This window comes from Tamandua tetradactyla, chromosome 19 (assembly GCF_023851605.1).
Source record: "Tamandua tetradactyla isolate mTamTet1 chromosome 19, mTamTet1.pri, whole genome shotgun sequence".
Classification (NCBI taxonomy): domain Eukaryota; kingdom Metazoa; phylum Chordata; class Mammalia; order Pilosa; family Myrmecophagidae; genus Tamandua; species Tamandua tetradactyla.
Window position 1 is genome coordinate 39,589,726 of NC_135345.1, and position 17,500 is coordinate 39,607,225.

Genomic DNA, 17,500 nt, shown 5'->3' on the forward strand with positions numbered 1-17,500 from the left:
TCCCTAGTGCCTCCCTAATACCATGCCTGGCGTATGTTAAATTCTCAATGAATGCTTGTCGAGTCAGGTTTGAAGAAACTTCTCAGCTGCTTGGAAGGGTGCTCTTAAAATGTAGAGAACCCCGCAAAGAACCTTTCTTTATTACATTAAATACAGACTGACAACGATGAAATAAACATGTCCAGGGTTATATTTTGTTTTGCTTAATTTTTTTTTAATGTACCAATAAAGAAACAAAGCGAGAGAGAAAAAAGTAAAAACCCTCCAAACTCCCCTTTGTTTGCTTCCTGTAGTCGAGAGAGTCTTAATTTAGAATCGTGGGAAGCACTCTACTAAGTCGATTTTTTATAAAAACCAGGATCCTAGAGGAGTAAAACTTGGAAGATTTTCTGTTGCTAACCTTAAAAGACCATCAATGTGGTTTGCATATATGATTAGGCTCATAAAATTATTTATTTTAATTGGTTTTAGATGTCATACTGTATCTAAATTGAAAGGACTTGTCCTTCAGGGACTAAAGATGCCAGACTATAACAAGTCATTTGGTCTGGTAATGAAATCCTTTCCCCAGGATCCCAGCAAAAAATGTCTTGCTATTTATTCTGAAAGATTCCACCCATTTCTGTTCAGCTGTAGACCTTCACACATTGAAAGGAAGTCATTCTACCTAAACGACAGAAACGTCAAATTTGCTTTATCATTTTGCCTTTGGAAATACCATTTCTGTTTTAAAATACATCTTAGTTACAGTACTATTTTAGATCTTCTTCTGTAGTGGTGAACGACATGGGTAGATGGTGTATTTTATAAATCACACATTTCTCATAGTAGAAACAATAAAAATCCCCCAATTTGTAGGAATACTCCCCCACGGCACTGCCTTGACATCGTAATACTTCCTAAGAAGCTTAAGGTTTCAAAGATCCAATCTCAGTTCTCTAATGTATCTTCTCAGCCTGTACAACCAAACCTAAGACGGCAGCAAGGGATCTGCCCCGTTTACCCGGGACCATCCCGAGGCGTCAGTTGTTGGGACATTTGTGGAAGCAGCATGGCTTCTGAGCTCCGTGAGAGGACCAGGCTGGGGTCGGCTGGTGTCAGCACCCTTGTTGCTCAGGGCTGCACCCAGCAGGAGCCAGGCCAGCTCACAGGTTGAGGGTGTCGTGAAGGTCTCAGAGCCTCTGGAAAGCTAAACTGCCCAGCAGCGACATCAGTCTGTAATTTTCTCTCCCTCTACTTGGTCCAGAAATCACTCCCACCCTGATAAATTTCCCATTTGCACAGCAGCAGACCATCCTTTGCTTTTCTATTTTTTAGTGTTTTTTTTTTAAATATTTTTGTTGTCAAACCTTAACAAACATACAAACATTCTTGACATACAAACATTCTATACATGGTGTACAGTCAGTGGCTCACAGTATCATCATATAGCTGTATATTCATCACCATGATCATTTTTTTGAACATTTGTATCACTCCAGCAGAAGAAATAAAAAAGAAAAAAGGAAAAACTTATACATACCATACCCCTTACCCCTTCCTCTCTTTGACCACTAGTATTTCAATCTACTCAATTTATTTTAACCTTTATTACACCTATTATTTTTTTAATTTCTTATCCATATTTTTTACTCATCTGTCCATACCGTAGATAAAAGGAGCATCAGACACAAGGTTTTCACAATCACACAAATTGTGAAAGCTATATCATTATACAATCATCTTCAAGAAACATGGCTACTGGAGCACAGCTCTACAGTTCCAGGTACTTCTCTCTAGCCACTCTAATACACCATAAACTAAAAATGGGATATCCATATAATGCATAAGAATAACCTCCAGGATAACCTTTCAAGTCTGTTTGAAACCTCTCAGCCACTGACACTTTATTTTGTCTTATTACTCTCTTCCCTGTTTTGGTCAAGAAGGTTCTCTCAATCCCTTGATAGTGAGTCCTGGCTCATTCCAGGATTTCCATCCCACGTTGCTAGGGAGATTTACACCCCTGGGAATCCTGTCCCATGTAGAGGGTGAGGTCTTAGTGTTTTTTAATCATTGCCATGTTAAGCCACCTAAAGAGGCACACAGTCTGGGGCTTCTTTGTCTCACCTTCTTTTGCCTTCTTTGATTTGATAGACGTTTACATCTGCTTTGCCATGTCCATTATCCTACAGCCAAAAAAAAGGGAGGAAAAATGTTGACAGTTGTCTCTAATTTATTTATGTACTTGTCTTTAAAATGATATTTTTCCTTATATTATTATTCATTTGTTCGTTAACTTGACTGAGTTTAGTCATCTAATAATTAGTTATCATGGCTATGCCATTAGCCCCAATAATTTGATTCTCTTTCGAGTGGCGCCAACCATATGACAAAGGTGGTTAGAGAAAAGGGGACACCGGTCAAGGCTCTGCTTTCACTGTTCAGCCAGCTGCATTGGCCACTTACTCTCCCTCTGACTCTGAAGGAATTGTTAGCATTTGCCAGCCATTCTAAGAAAAAGCATGGCAAGAGCTAGAAAGTAATCTTGATAGAGGTCTTTGAATTCCTCAGAGGAAAAAAATTTACTCCATAAATTCAGTAGACTTGTAAGTATTTAATAATGCCCTTTTTCCATTGTGCTGAGTTTTTAAGAGATCTTCTAATTCAACACCCAATTTCACAACAGAGGAAACCAAGAGACCCTTTTTCACTTGCCCTCCCTTACTCTCTGATGCTATATCTATAAGAAAATATTTGTTTTACCCATTAAAACATGTTTTCATAGCTCCTTTAAAATTCACAGTATTCATAGAAAAGTAGACTAATAAAAGCTATCATTTTTTTCTTTCTCAATTAAATTTTTAAAAAATTTTCCTAAGTTCTATTTTTCAATTTAAATTTTGAAGCATGCTTGAATTTATTTTTGGAGTGAAAATGATATATCTGAACCTGTAATAAAATCTCAGCCATAAATGTATATTTTTATTATTTGTAATATAAGCTTGCCATCCCTATCCAGAATATGTTAAAAAGGGAATAAAGTTCACAGTTTGGTGTTGTGTTTCCCACGCTCCTACTCTGCCGTGTGCAGCCCTGTACTATGGCAAAGGAAACAGAATGTTATTTCATCAGAAACTGGTTTAGTTTAACTTTCTGCATTTCTGTGTTTTCCCAGATATGATCTTTCTTCAGGGATCAGAGGTCATATTTAAAGTGGCTTTAGGTCTGTTGGGAAGTCATAAACCCTTGATTCTGCAGCATGAAAACCTGGAAACCATAGTTGACTTTATTAAAAATACACTACCAAACCTGGGCTTGGTGCAAATGGAGAAGACCATCAATCAGGTATGATTCTGCTGGAACCTTCCAAAGGCTGCTCAAATGATTCATGATATGGAGAAACTGAAATTTCTTTTTGGGCAGAAACTGTTTCCTACCACTGTGTTTTCTGAACCGTCTCTTGCACGATGCCTTCCATGTGGGAGGCACATTACAAACAACGTGTTGAATGACTGACTGGACATGTGAGGGTGTGTGCCTGAGTGTAATGGTGAATTGTCACAGGGAAGCGATGCTCAGGTGGGCTCACAAGCACAAATCATCAGTAGATAGTGTTTCCCATTTCAGAGGCTTCACGCATAGTAGTTTGCTCTTCTAAAATACATTTAGACAATATAGGCTTTAGTTAAATGAGCACTCTTGAGTTTTCCGCTGAATGACGTTAATTGGAATTTTCTAAAAATAACTCTTTGATAGCAAAGCTGTGATAACGAGTGCATATTCTGTAGGTTTGTCCATGACATGATCTTTTGCAGTACTCATTTCCCCATCTGTGCTTTCAGCACCTCTGGTTTCCTTGTCCCATAGAGCCATTATGTTCTTAAATGTTGAGGGTTAAGAGGTTAATTCAGTTGGGTAATTACAACCAGATCTGTTGATAAATGATCTGGGTTAGGGGGAAAGCAGATTGCGACTCTGCATGAGGAAGAACCTTCCAGTAATGCGAGCTGGCTATGAAGGGTTGAGCTGCTTAGTAGAGTTGTGAGGTCACCGTTGGAAGTGACCAGAGACTGGACGGCTGAGAATGGTCTGGAAGAGGTTTCTGCATTGGGTTGTGCCAGAGTCAGCAGTAAACCCTCTTGTAACCGTAGTACTTACCTCACCTGCTCCAAATATAATGAAAACATGGAGGTATTAGTTAAAAACAAACAGTACATTTGCTTCCTGGTGCCTGCCCGTGCAAAAAAACACAAAAAACACAAAAAATAAATAGTGCAGTAAAGCTGTTTAAAAAAACATCCTTATTCTTGGTATTTCTGATAGTTTGAGGAATCCAATGATTTTAATTACTCACAACCAGATGCAAGCGTTTGTGACTTCCATTTGCTGCTCCATCTTTGGTGTTGAGCCCAGAGAAAAGAAACAAGTCTGCCATGGGAAAAAGGAGGGGATTTCATACCAATTGCTTCTTTGAATCTCTGTTTATATATTATCTATGCCAATGTGAAACAGCAGTTCTTTTCCACTGTGCACTTACCTTTGGTTAACTGACAGGCTCTGCTTCTCTTTGAACTTTACTTCCCTGAATGTTCCTGTTGATGTGAATAGCTTTGACTTGTTGAATCCTTTTTGCCAGTTTCTATGTGAAGCTATGCGAACACTTGGTCTCATTCTATGCTGACCACATTACTGAGAGGAGAGGTGGTTTTAACCCATGCGGGGACCTGATACAAAGTTAAGGCCAGGCCTTAACTGGCCTGCAGTCTTAGCTGCAAAGTGGAAGGGCAGAGTTTCAAACTTGGATCCCTCTGGCCTCTAACTGTTCTTAGCAGCTGCTGTACAACACCAAATGCTCCTGGGTGTCATCAGAGTTTCTGTGTATTTTACATGAGTGTGAACACTGAATTATCCACCCCTTGATTAATTTATTCCTTCCTGGCCTTAAAGGCAGTCTTGGCTATGTTCAGTTTATCTCCTGAATATTGAACCCTAGAAAATAATTCTCTACTCTCCCCCTTTTCTGTAGGAGATAAACAGTTACTGAGAGTACGTAGCATGCATCAGGGGCCCTTTTAAGTGTCAGAAAAATGGAAATGGACACAACATGGAAAGAGAACAGTATTTCTACATATGTACCTGATTTGCTTCAGGCATTGTGTTTTGAACTTGGCTTTCACTATTCCACTGACTCCTTAATGACTCTGAGGCATGGAATTATAGCCCCCAGTTTTATGTAGCTGAGGAAACTGGGCACAGAGCAAGGAACATGACTTGTAACCTATATTAAATGGCAGAGCCAAGATTGTAATGTGTCTCTGATCCCAAAGCCCATGGCCTCTCCCCACCCATCCAATGCAGAAAATAAATATTTAATCCAATAATTACAAATGTGGTTAAGTGCTGTCGTGGTGCTTGTGCAAGGGCTTATGGGAGCCTGGCTGGCAGAGCGGCCTGCACTGCCTGTTGGAAGTTGAAGGAACTGGTTCAGCTAGGCCTGAAAGAATGAGCTAAGACAGGTCAGCCAATCTCTTCTGCAGAAGACCTAGTAGTAGTTTAGGCTTTGCAGGTCAGAAGGTCTCTGTTGCGACAATTCAACTTTGTTGCAACTGCTCAGCTCTTCCATTGCAGCAGGAAAGCAGCTGTAGACAGTATGTAAACAAATGAATGTGGCAGCATTACAGTAAAACTTTATTTATAAAAACATGCGGTGAGACAGATTAGACCCTTGAACTAAGAGATCACAGCATATTCAAGGGCACAGGGATGAGAGAACAGAGAGAAATCTGGGTGCCTGCCATGTACAGTGTGGGGCAGTTGGGAGGTGGGTGGGGGAGGGTGTAGGGAGCACAAAATCTATATTTTAAGGCCCAGGTTTTCTTTTTACCAAAAGTCTTGATGGAAAACAGGAATACTACTAGGCAGCTCCCTGCCTTCATTCCCTACTCTATTTTCTATCTGGAACTTGACCTCTCTCAGGTTTCCTGCTTTCTCGCTCCCACCCCCACCCCCACTCCTCCAGAGGGTCCTCAGAGAGCAAGACTGGGGTGCACTGCGATTTCTCTGCAGCCTCTGAGAACCCCAGGGCTGAAGCGTTGGAAGGGCTAAAGAGTAGAAATGATACATGCATCACTGCACAAACAGAACTCTCTGTCATGGGGTGGGGGCTGCTGGAGGTCTGGGTGGTCTCTGTGACAGCCATTTCATTAAACGCCCCCTTTATAGGGGCACAGCCTGAATCGAGGACGAGAGAGAAAGTAGCTAAGGGCAAGGCTCCGAAGCTCTGGCTCAACAAGAAGGCATTGGATGCGGCCAGAGAAGAGTTGGTTCCAAATTTGACAGAGTCTAGGCAAAAGGATAAGGGTCTTTGAAGCCACTTGGTGGTTCCTCTTGTACCTTTGTTCCTACGAGGTAACTGTTGGTTGAATGCAGACCATAAAAATCCCTTGGCCAATAAGGCCCAAGAAGAAGGAAAATTCTGGGGATAAATAGAAACAAAGGGAAAGAGGTCAGTGTTGTATTCTTATCACAGTGAGTGAAGTCTGACTACAAAGACTTATGTTAAGTTTAAGGAAGAAAAACAGAGTTGGAAAGGGGCTTTGGGAAATGTGGCAAGTAGCCTATTTTGAACATCCTTCTGGCTCTTATCAAAGTGTGGCTGGCAGACCAAAGTCGTCATGATGGTATCATGTGGGAACTTGTTAGACATTCATAATCTGGGGCCCCTCCCCAGACCTGCTGAATGAGAATCTACACTTTTTTTTTTTTTAATTGCATGGACAGACTCCGGGAATCAAACCCAGGTTCTGGCACAGCAGGAGGGAATTCTGCCACTGAGCCACCATTGTACCGCCTGAGAATCTGCATTTTAACAAGATCCTCAGGGGACTCATGTACACACGAACATTTGAAAAGCTCTACCATGGGCAACTTTATTAAAAACACACTAAATTCCCTATTCTACTGGAGTTTAGAGGCTAGAAACCCAAATATTAACCAAGTTCCTGTATTTTGGAGCCTGTGTCGAGGGTGCCTATTCTGCTATTGGGAGGAACCCCTATTTCTTTGGCAGTTTGCACCATTAAAAATAGGTAGTTTTACATGGAGCCCAAAATAGGAATGAGGGCTTATAATTCTGTACAGCTTAATGTAATGCTTGAATACATCCCAGAGTATGTTGAGCAGATAATCAAAAAGTATTGGCAAAGTCCCTTGAAGGATGGGAGAAAAATTATGAAATTATTACACTTTACCACTGAGGAACCCCTGACACTGTGTCAAACATTAGCAACTCCCAAGTCAATAGGGCAAGCCCTTCATCTTGAGATTTGCTCTTGTGAAGCTTATGTATGTAGCAGAGGAACTAAGCCTACCTATAATTATGCCTAAGAGTTACTTCCAGAGGACCTCTTTTGGTGCTCAGTATGGCCTCTCTCTAAATGCAACTCTGCAGAGAAAATCATTACCCTCCCCCGCTACATGGGACATGACATCCAGGGGTGAAAGTCTCCCTGGAAACTTGGGAGATGACTCCATGGGACAAGTCTGGGCCTGGAACTGTGGGATCAACAATGCTTTCCTGACTAAAAGGGGGGGAAAGATTTGTAACAAAATAAGGTATCAGTGGTTAAGAGAGTTCAAATAGAGTTGAAAGGCTATTCTGGAGACTACTCTTAATACAAGCTTCAGCTATATATTGATATTTACTGTGGTTTGCCAAACCCCAACCAAAACCATTCCTGCCAACTCTAAAGAATACCTTGGTCTCTATCTGAGACTTTGCAAATGTTCCATGCGTTATGATTACTTTCTGGAAACCTACAACCTCCAGATGGGTTCTTAGGCTAGATAAGTCCTGAAACCCAGAGGGACCAGCCTCTCTAGAAAATCAACTAGTTCCATCCCCCTATCTCATATTTTTGACAGCCCCTTTCAACATGAAAAAGTTAGAATGGGTATAGTCCATAATACCCCTAAAGAATGGGAGAAAGATCAAAGGTAATTGTGGAGCTATACAGAGAAGGTAGGTAGGGTTTAACAAATGACTACGATTGCTGAATTACTATATTGATATTTCTTTTAGTCTACAGTATCTTCGAGCAGCTAGTAGTAAACACCTAAAATTGTGGAATTATAACTCATACCAAACTCTGAAATCTTTTCTTCAACTAATTGTTGTGGCGTGCTTTGACTTTTTTTGCTTTTTTTGTTTATGTTATTTTTCAAAGAATTAAATTAAAAAATAGGTAGTTTTTAAAAGGCCAATTAGTACCATACCAAGAGGGTGGGGTGCAGTGAGGAGGAGTATTTTACCACTGGCATTGTTTAGAATCGCTCACATATGATGCTAATAAAAAGCAGACCAGCTTTTAGTTGTATTCTTGGTTTTTTTTTAATTCACTCCGCATGATGCACCTCCTTATTGCCACTCCCAGGGCAGATTGTTCCCACTCTCTGCCTTTGGCATTGCCACTGGGCGCAATAGGTGGGAGACAGGGTCTGGAAGTTAGGAAGGTGCAAAGTTACATGGCAGATTCTATGGACACCAGGGTTAATGTCTTCATTATACAGAGTCTCCATGGATTGCAAAGAGAAATGCTGAATCTCCAATAGCTCATGGGCCAAGAACATAAACAGTTTGCTTAAGAGGAGCTCCATCTAGTAAACAAATACATGAGAAAATATCCAACTAAATATTATGAAGGTAAATATTAAATTTTAATACCACAAAATGCCTTTCACTACTAGATTGACAAAATGAGATTTTTAAACTGCCAGCGCCAAGTGCCAAAGGTATACTGTAGTTAATACAATCGTACATTGCTAATGGCTTTGTACATTGATTATTCCCAATTGGGAAGCAATTTGTTAATGTGTATCACAAACCAGTAAAATACTCATGCTCTTTGAGTCAGTAATCCCAGTTCTTGGACGGTTATCCTTAGGAAATAATCCAAACTATGAGAAAACCATATGTACAAGGATGTTCTTTTAGAATTGTCAGTTATAATAACAAAATCTTGGAAGGAACTAGAAGTCTAACAATTGAGGAATGAATAAGTATGGTTCCGGTATGTTGAGTAGATGAAATAACATGAAGATGAAATAACCATTTACAGTTGTGGTTATGAAGGCTATATAGCAACATGAAAACAGTCTTATGATATAATGTTACATGAAACAGGTGGGATAGAAAGAGTTATGTTTGCTATGTTTATAACTAGGAGGGCATGCTTACAGAAAAAAGATGAAGGGAAATAGATGATGGAAGTTGTATTGATAATTTTTATTTTATTTTTCAAGCCTGTAATGCAGCCCTGTTGCTTCAATAACTTAAAAAATGAATTTTTTTAAATCTTTTTGGCAAAATGTTGAAGACATGGAAATGATCATTCCTGCTGTGACAAGCAGAAAAGAATGTTTATTCTTCTTCAGCACCAAAATTCTGGAACCTGCTTGAAAATCTTAGAAAGTAAAAGCCAGGATGATGGGAAGGCACTAGATCCCGAGTAGTTACATATTTGAATTTCTCTGAGATGGACTGAGAGAAAAGGTTAAAGCCAGATCATCTTGCAGCAGGGCTGTGCTTTGTAGAGTGGCCAGAGCTCAGGGAAAGGCTTATACAAGACACAGCCAGAGCCAGGCACTTGCTTCTCTCCATCCACCATGGGAGAGGAGCACACCCAACCAGTCTCAACAGCGTTTGGACAAGAGATGAAAAGCCCTCACAGTGTCAACATCCAGATTTTAATATTCCTCCTTTTTAGCGCATCAATTATGCTTCTGTGAGGTAACGTACTTGAGGATCAGGTTTTCACTGTAGGCTGGTCTGACCTTGTTCTGGCCTGGAACTGGCACCAGTCGTGAGTTGTTTGTTCCCTTTAAGTGCTAAAGGACAAATGCCCTCCTGCCAACCTCTCCTGTCTTTTGTCTAATTGTCTTCCCCAAGGAATTGACGAAAGGGCTGAAACCTTGTTCAGGAGTGAGGGTTCTTTTCTAACCACCAGGCATCTTCTGCCAGGGCTTGGGATGAATTCTAGGACATAACTGTGAAATCAAGGACTGTAACTGTTTTGGCAGTCAAGAGATGATGTTATTGAGCAGAGATGATTATGACCCAGGGTGGTTCCTGGAGATGAATGGAGGCAGTCCAGAGCTTCAGGCAAAGCTGAGAGCCATCAACCTCGGCAGATCATCAATCTGTGTAAAAGGCCAGGGGCTTTGTTGCCAAGGTTTTCCAGCTTGGGAGATCATTTCCAGACAAGTCTTTAAAGAAGGAAAAAAGTAATTGTGTCTATAGACAGCTATTCAGCACCGTATTTATAATTGCCCAGTAATACTAACGGCAATCTTGGTTTTAACGTGTGTGGTTTTTACTCTATTTGAGCTGTTCTCCTAAGTTCCATGAAGTGGTATCATCTGTGATTTTGCTGAACACAAGGCTGAAATGCTGGGGTTTCAGGGCAAGCTTGTGGTAGCAGGTCAGTTACCTAGGTGAGTGCCTGCTCGACCCCCCCGGCACTGTGCTTAAACTTTGAGGAGCTATCACAGGTAATTCTCACAACGAGATGGGAGGTAGGTCTTACCACCCTCATGTTGGAGGCCAGGAACTGTGGGCAGGAGAGGTTAAGTAACTTGCTCAAGGTCATTTCAGAGGGTCTCCAGTGGAGGCCTGAATTCAAAGCCTCTGCTTTATCGGCTTTTTGAACATCCTGGAGTCCAGTGACCTCAGCAGTGATGGGGAAGATAATCCATCGCAGTGACTCTAAGGGACAAAAGAGAACCAGTTGGGTTTAATAAAATATTCACACACACACACAAACCATAAATATTTACTGTATTTTAGTTTTTAGGCTTAGAATGACATCTATGCCTAATTAATGCATTTAATTATATTGAAAACCAGGAAGCTGGAAAATTAATGTCAAAGGAGAGAAAATAAAACAAGACTTATGGAATCTCACATTTTGGAATCTCACATTTTTGGAAATGTGAGAAAGTAAACACTTTTTTGAAAATTGATTTCAGGACAGGTAAGGCTCATTCTTTCCAGATGCTAATAAGGTATCATCAGGGGAAGCAAGTGTTTCATTGATTTAACTATAGTAGAGTTTCTACAGTGAAAAATCAGATTCCGTACTTGTACTGATTTCATTCCCTACAAATATGTTCTGAACATTTTGGGTTTTCTTACACGTGGGCCCAGCTTGCCTGAAATCCCAAATTTACTGGATACACATTGGGACGTCACACCTGTGCTGCAAGGCGCAGCCCCACCGGGGTCATTCCATAGAAGCAGTGGGAGGAAGGGATAGCCTCAGGCAGCACCTGGCTCCCTCTTCCTCCCTACATGGATGAAGCCCTGCAGTGTACCAAGATAAAGTACCAGCATGAACAACAGGAGTCACTTTTGCACTTTGGAGTTGTTTTTCACGCGTGGTTTTTTCATCACTATTAATATTATAGGAAGAAAGACAAGTCAAGCATTGTTTCATATTCACTCATCTGTATGGGTGACATTTGGATTTGGGCTCATTTTTGTTTATCTTGTGTGCAAGGAGGGCTTTTTTTTTTTTTTTTTGGTAAACAATCCCATTACTTAGCTGTTCTTATAACTCTGAAAACCCAACTGAACTATAATTGAGCTTTGACTCCATGACAGGGCAAATAGGCCCATGATTCTTTTGTTTTGGTTTTTTCTCCTTTTAATCCATGGTTGATGTATCCAGGCTTACAGAATTTTCAGAGACAAGAAGCAAGTACTGATGCAAGAACTAAAAATAATTTTTTTAGTAAGCTCTATTAAAAATGCAGTTACCTATTTTGGAAGATGAGTACCAGAAACCTGCATTTATTGTTACCTTAGAATTATTTCTAGGTGTCTTTATAGCTATCTTCTCAATTAAAATTATTACTTTCTCAGCATAGAGGCTTTTCAGTATTTTTCACTTATAGCACCAGGCATAGTGCTAAGCATAGAGTAGGCACTTAATGTATGCTTGTTGAACGGTTACCTGTATGTGTGTTTGTGTTTGTGTGTGTGCACGTGCACGATTTTTCTCATTTTCAGTGCCTGATGACTTGTCTGTATATAACAGGTGTTTGAGATGGACATCTCCAAACAGTTACAAGCTTATGAAGTTGAGTACCACGTACTTCAAGAAGAACTTATCGATTCCTCTCCTCTCAGTGACAACCAAAGAATGGACAAATTAGAGAAAACCAACAGCAGCCTACGCAAACAGAACCTCGACCTCCTTGAACAATTGCAGGTAGAGAATGTTGATAAAGCAGCTTCCTGAGCCATAAGTATTCAGTCACTCATTAACTCACCATAGGCACCGGCTCTGGGGTTTTCCCATGGCCAGAGGACCTTTGCACCCTGATCTGTTTATAGTTAGGATCAAAGGTATCCCAGGAGAATTGATTATCCTGTGCCAAGGTCAGACAGTCCTGGAGCTTTCTGAGAGGACTTTGATTTAACTATAGTAGAGTTTCTACAGTGAAAAATCAGATTCTGTACTTGTAAAGTCTAATTTCATTCTCTACAAATATGTTCTAAACATTTTGGGTTCTGAACATTTTCTGAGAGGACTTTTTTTTGCATTTCACCTTCTGGAGAAAGGCCCAGAGATGAACTTGGGTTCTGGATGACGCAGCACTAATTAGCTGGATGCCAGCAATTGTGCTTTGAGTAATAGCCGGAGAATTGGGGTCTTTAACTTCCATGAGCAAAATCAGCTAGGTCCATGGAGGGAGATAAGGGAGGAAAGTAACACAGAAATCTACCCAACAAAATAAACCAGAGTGTGGATTCATTATTTGTGAGTTCTTGATGCAAATACAAAGATTTGATTGGTGAAGGGCACTGTTCTCCCCTCTAGAAGCTTCCGATTTAACATGGATAAATATGAATGAGGACATACAGAAGAAAGGTGAAAAAATCTTAGGCTCACTCATGGGTGGGCTGGACCAAGCAAAGAGGTGTGCGTCCAGAGGCCTGGATCTCGCCACATGCCAGATCCCCCACTCACTGCCACCCCGGGCAGGCTGCCACCGCTCTCTGTCCTGACCCTCTCATCTGTGAGACGAGGAAAAGGATATCTAACTGCTGAGTTTGGCTTCTTTGTCAGTCAGTCCATCTAACAGAGTAAAGTAACCACATTCTACTTTTTAATGTGACAGTGGATGGTAATGCTGCTGGTGCTTAGAAATCGTTTTGGACCTTTTGTTGTCCAAAAAATATATCTCATTTTATGTCCAAAATATGTAATTTACAGCATTCTTGGGCTATCCCGGGGATAAGCTTTCTGTCCTGGTCTAAGCCTCTGATTTTTCTCCACAGAAAGTGGCTGCTTTGCAGACACGAGCTTGGCAGTGATGTGAAAAAGGCTAGCATTTGAGAGCCTGATAAATCAACCCTTGTCTAAAATGCATTCCTTTCAGCAGGGATTTATCTCAGTAGATCCAAGTAGATATTTACCGTAGAGGAACAAAAATAAAAGGCTTTGAATGAACAACCAGTCAGTCACATTCTGACATTCAGTGCTGTTTTTTTCCTAAGGTTGAACTATTTTAACTGAACATATACTTATATACAATTTCTCCAGGAGGTCTCTGCTGTAACGTGAAGGGCTTTGACCACTAGAGAAGTCTCAAGGGGATGAAGAGGCTTTCTTAGCCAGCCAGGCTATGGGGTGGTGGTGATGATTTAAAACAACCCCCAAGCAAGCGGTTATGTCCCTGAATGTGGCATGATGGACAGACTCCTCACAAAGCTCAGATTCACATTTATGGCATTTGTCTTGTTAATATAGGCAGTACTCAAATAAAAGATTCATTTTCTTGGGTTAATATTCCTCTGGGTTTTGTGTGTGTGTAATGAAGAGTGGAAAGCAATTCTATGCTACCTCTGTGAAGACAAGGAGTCATGAAAAACTGCTCAGATATCCTCATTCCTCAAGAAAAGCATCAAACTGTAATTGATAATAACAGATGTTCTCCCTGGAATGGACTTCCTCTTGACCAAGTGGTTCCTTCCGTCCCCCTGGCAATAGCATGTGCGACTCTAGCTTAGGCCACCACCAGGATTTACTAAGTCCTCTGCTGTGGGATGAGTCAGGCACTGTTGCGCCCAAAGAGCTGGGGTAGGGATTGTGGGTGTTTGTATATAGTTTTCCCATTACTCCCTGTGAGTTACAAGGATTCATGTCCTTCAGCCAGATTATGTAAGTTCTTTGGAGAGCACTAGTCCTTGTTTTCTGTACAATTTCCAGAGGCAATCCAAGGGTAGGCATTAAACACAATTCTGAATTTTCATAAATAATTTTTTCTGTGCACAAAAGTATCAAACTACCCATTTTTCAGCTTCGTTCTGTCACATGGTTGTTAGGCAAATGAAAGTCTCATTTATTTTCTTGTTGTGAAACCTTTATGAATTTAGTCTAGAAACTGGAGACCTAACTGTTCAACTTGTTTTGCCCAGCAACACACATAAAACTATCGCATAGACATGTCAGGTTGTACCAAATGACACCGCTTACATTTTTCATCTTAATCAGCGAGTCATTGAGAGCAGACACTGAGCCAGATGCCATGGGAGACCAGACTCCCATAAGGGATGAGGCATGCCTTCTACCAGGAAAGAGTTTCATTCTCATTGAGGAGACCTGACATTGTATGCAGCATGGTAAATAACTACATACAGCAGTTAATTACTAAGCTATGCTTTGTGTTATACCTTCGAGTTCAATGGGAAATTCTTCATGGAGATGAGGTAGAGCCTGATCCCAGGCTATAAAATGATGGGTAGGATTTTGAGGATCAGAGGGTATAGCTTAGATCCACAGAGATATATACCAAGTCTGACCATCCCTTGCCTAGGAAGAAACAGCTAACAGACTTGGGATCATAGCCTTTTTCCGTCTATTTCAGGTGTTCTCATGGCACAGCCAGAGCTAGAGCTAGACTTGGTGTCATGAGTTGTCTCTCTGCCACAGTGTTGTTTTGTTCAAAACAAATGGTTTCCCTTGTTTTGAAAGTGAGAAAAAAAAAAAACAAGTTTTCCACCTAAAATAAAGGGGTAAATGTTAAAGGACTATACTGGATTAGTGAGGGCAGTACCTCACTGACCCAGTGACCTGAGTTCTCCAGAATGCAGCTGCCGACTGAGGAATAGGTCACAAAGGCCTTAGGACATCAAAATAAATGTTGGAGTTTCTGGAGTATACTCAGCAGACCCCAGCCTCACTGTACCTGACCTGATTGTTGCCTGGGAGCCTGCCCTGGTGGATTAGAGTGGAGGACAATTGCTAGAAAGAAACCTATCTGGCAGTTCTGTTTACCTGACATTAATTGTGTGCTAGTGAGACCCTCATTATTCATCTGTAGGGGAATAAGGATACTGCTTATCTCTTTGGGTCGCAGTTATGGTTCAACAAGGTAGTACATGCAAGCCTCTTAGCAGAATGCTTGGGTGAAAATGCCTCTGTCCTTTGACATAGCAATGTCTGTTAGAACCAAGGACAAGAATTCCCAACTAGAGAGCTGTTGCTACTTGGGCCTTCATGTGGAAACCATATTGACTTTGTCAGTCCAAAATCAACTTTTACATATAGGTATGTAGATTAGTCAAAATAGGCTAGGCTGAGCTGCAGTAACAAATAAAGCTCCAAATCTCAGTGGCTTAGCACAACATAAGTCTTTTTCTCCCTGGGGCTTTGCCTCTTCTCCTGAAGCATCCTTTGGCCATATCAGGGCCCTCCAACCTGTAGTAGGTGACTTGGACATTCAGATTCCCTCAATATCGTGATGCTACCATCTCAACACATGACCTCCAAAGCAGGGGAAGGCATGCTGGAGGGCCTCAGAGGGAGTGAGACTGGCCCAGCCTGTCTACAAGGGGAGCTAGGAAATGTGGTCTTGTGTGGCCATGAAGAAGAACTGTTGGTAAACACATAGAACTACCTTTGTCAAGATATATCTCCAAAATGCTCCCAAGGCTGGATGGTGGAATGGACAGTGGATCTCTCTTGTGTTATCACTGGGCAATTACATTCTCATGTTTCTGTTATTCTCCAGGTAGCAAATGGTAGGATCCAAAGCCTTGAAGCCACAGTTGAGAAGCTTCTGACCAGCGAAAGCAAGCTAAAGCAGGCCACTCTTGCTCTAGAGCTGGAGCGGTCAGCCCTGCTGCAGATGGTGGAGATGCTTCGGAGGCAGACTGCAGAGCTGAGCAGTGCAGAGACTGACCTTGCTCGGCAGGGACCCACAGGTGACTGACAGCTCAGGGGAGAGCACCTCGCCAGAGCACCCCTCCGGAGAAGAGATTGCTACCCCATCCTAACACTGTCCAGGCCTTAATTGAGAGAGACAGAAGATGCTGGAGGGAGGGAACGAAGCGTGATGTGTGCTTCTCAGGGAGGAAACTGGCTTGCCAGCATGCAAATTCTCTGCTACAACTTGCAATTCAAGGGGGCGAATGTTTCACTGTTTTTGTTGTTTTAGGTTCTAATTCGTCCCTTCTCTGGATGTTGTTACTGTACTCATTAGATTTAGATGCCTTGGGCATGAATAAATGCACCTTTGTGTTTTCTTGTTTCCTTTTTCAGTACTATCATGTTTGTGAAGAACATTCATAATATTATGGAATTTCAAAAGTCAGAAGGGATCTAAATGGTTCCTCTGTCAGAGATGTGAGGTCCATCATCTGTCCAGAGAGGGTTTATGTGCCCAAGCTCACTTATTTCTGGTGGAGAGCAGCTGGCCTTTGTCCATTCTTGTTTTGGAAGAGTAAGTTGACCATTAAGAAGGATTGGAAGTGATTTAAATTGGGCATCTTGAATTTGATCATTATCCTTGGTATTTAAGGTTTGTCTTTTTTTTAAAAAAATTAGTGTTTTCATGCATGTTTGCTTATCTCTTTAGTATTGTTGATCAAAGTGTAACAGTAAATGTTTTGTGGAAAAACCACCATTTTTTTTGACTCCACCAGATTTTGCCAGCGTATGGCCTGCAGTTGTGGAGTCTGATATGTATACCTTTGTTTAGTTTCATACCTCCATTACAGTCATGTATTTATTTTTTCTCATAGTATGATGCAGTGCAATCGAGTGTCTCTGAGTTTCCACCCCTTGGGAATCAGGTTTTGTGCAGAAAAGGAAAAGGCCACATCAAAATTTTCATGGGTGCCTGAGATGCTGAGACTTTGCAAAATTGATCAAGCTGAAATTGCAATCAGATATATGGCAACTGACAACATCTTTTCAGAGGTTGAATGTTTTGAACATAACTCTCAACACAGTGAGCCCAACTCAGGGTGTTGAGTACCTGTGCCTTCAACAAGCAGAAAGTCACCCACAGCTTCCTGCTTTCATTTCATCACCTTGTGAGGCCTCTCTGATGAGCTCTTGTAGAATGGGTTCTCTTGCAATGGCATTTACCAGTGAGGGCATTTATCACTTCCTTGTCAACAGAATCATTTCTGGTCTTTACTTTTACAATCATAACTGCTTTTCTATTC

The 17,500-nt window shown here is 41.2% G+C and overlaps 1 protein-coding gene across 3 annotated transcripts in view; it reads left to right on the forward strand.

Annotated features, from left to right (window-relative positions):
* The window catches only part of TBC1D1 (TBC1 domain family member 1), a 246,463-nt gene extending 229,885 nt beyond the window's left edge, over window positions 1-16,578 (forward strand). For all 3 annotated transcript variants that reach the window (XM_077136587.1, XM_077136588.1, XM_077136590.1), the window contains 3 exons: window positions 3,158-3,327; window positions 12,078-12,251; window positions 16,060-16,578. In XM_077136587.1, the coding sequence (XP_076992702.1) occupies window positions 3,158-3,327; window positions 12,078-12,251; window positions 16,060-16,260 (545 nt within the window). In that variant the 3' untranslated portion in view covers window positions 16,261-16,578. The remainder of the gene's footprint in view (window positions 1-3,157; window positions 3,328-12,077; window positions 12,252-16,059) is intronic.
* Window positions 16,579-17,500: the final 922 nt, after the last annotated feature.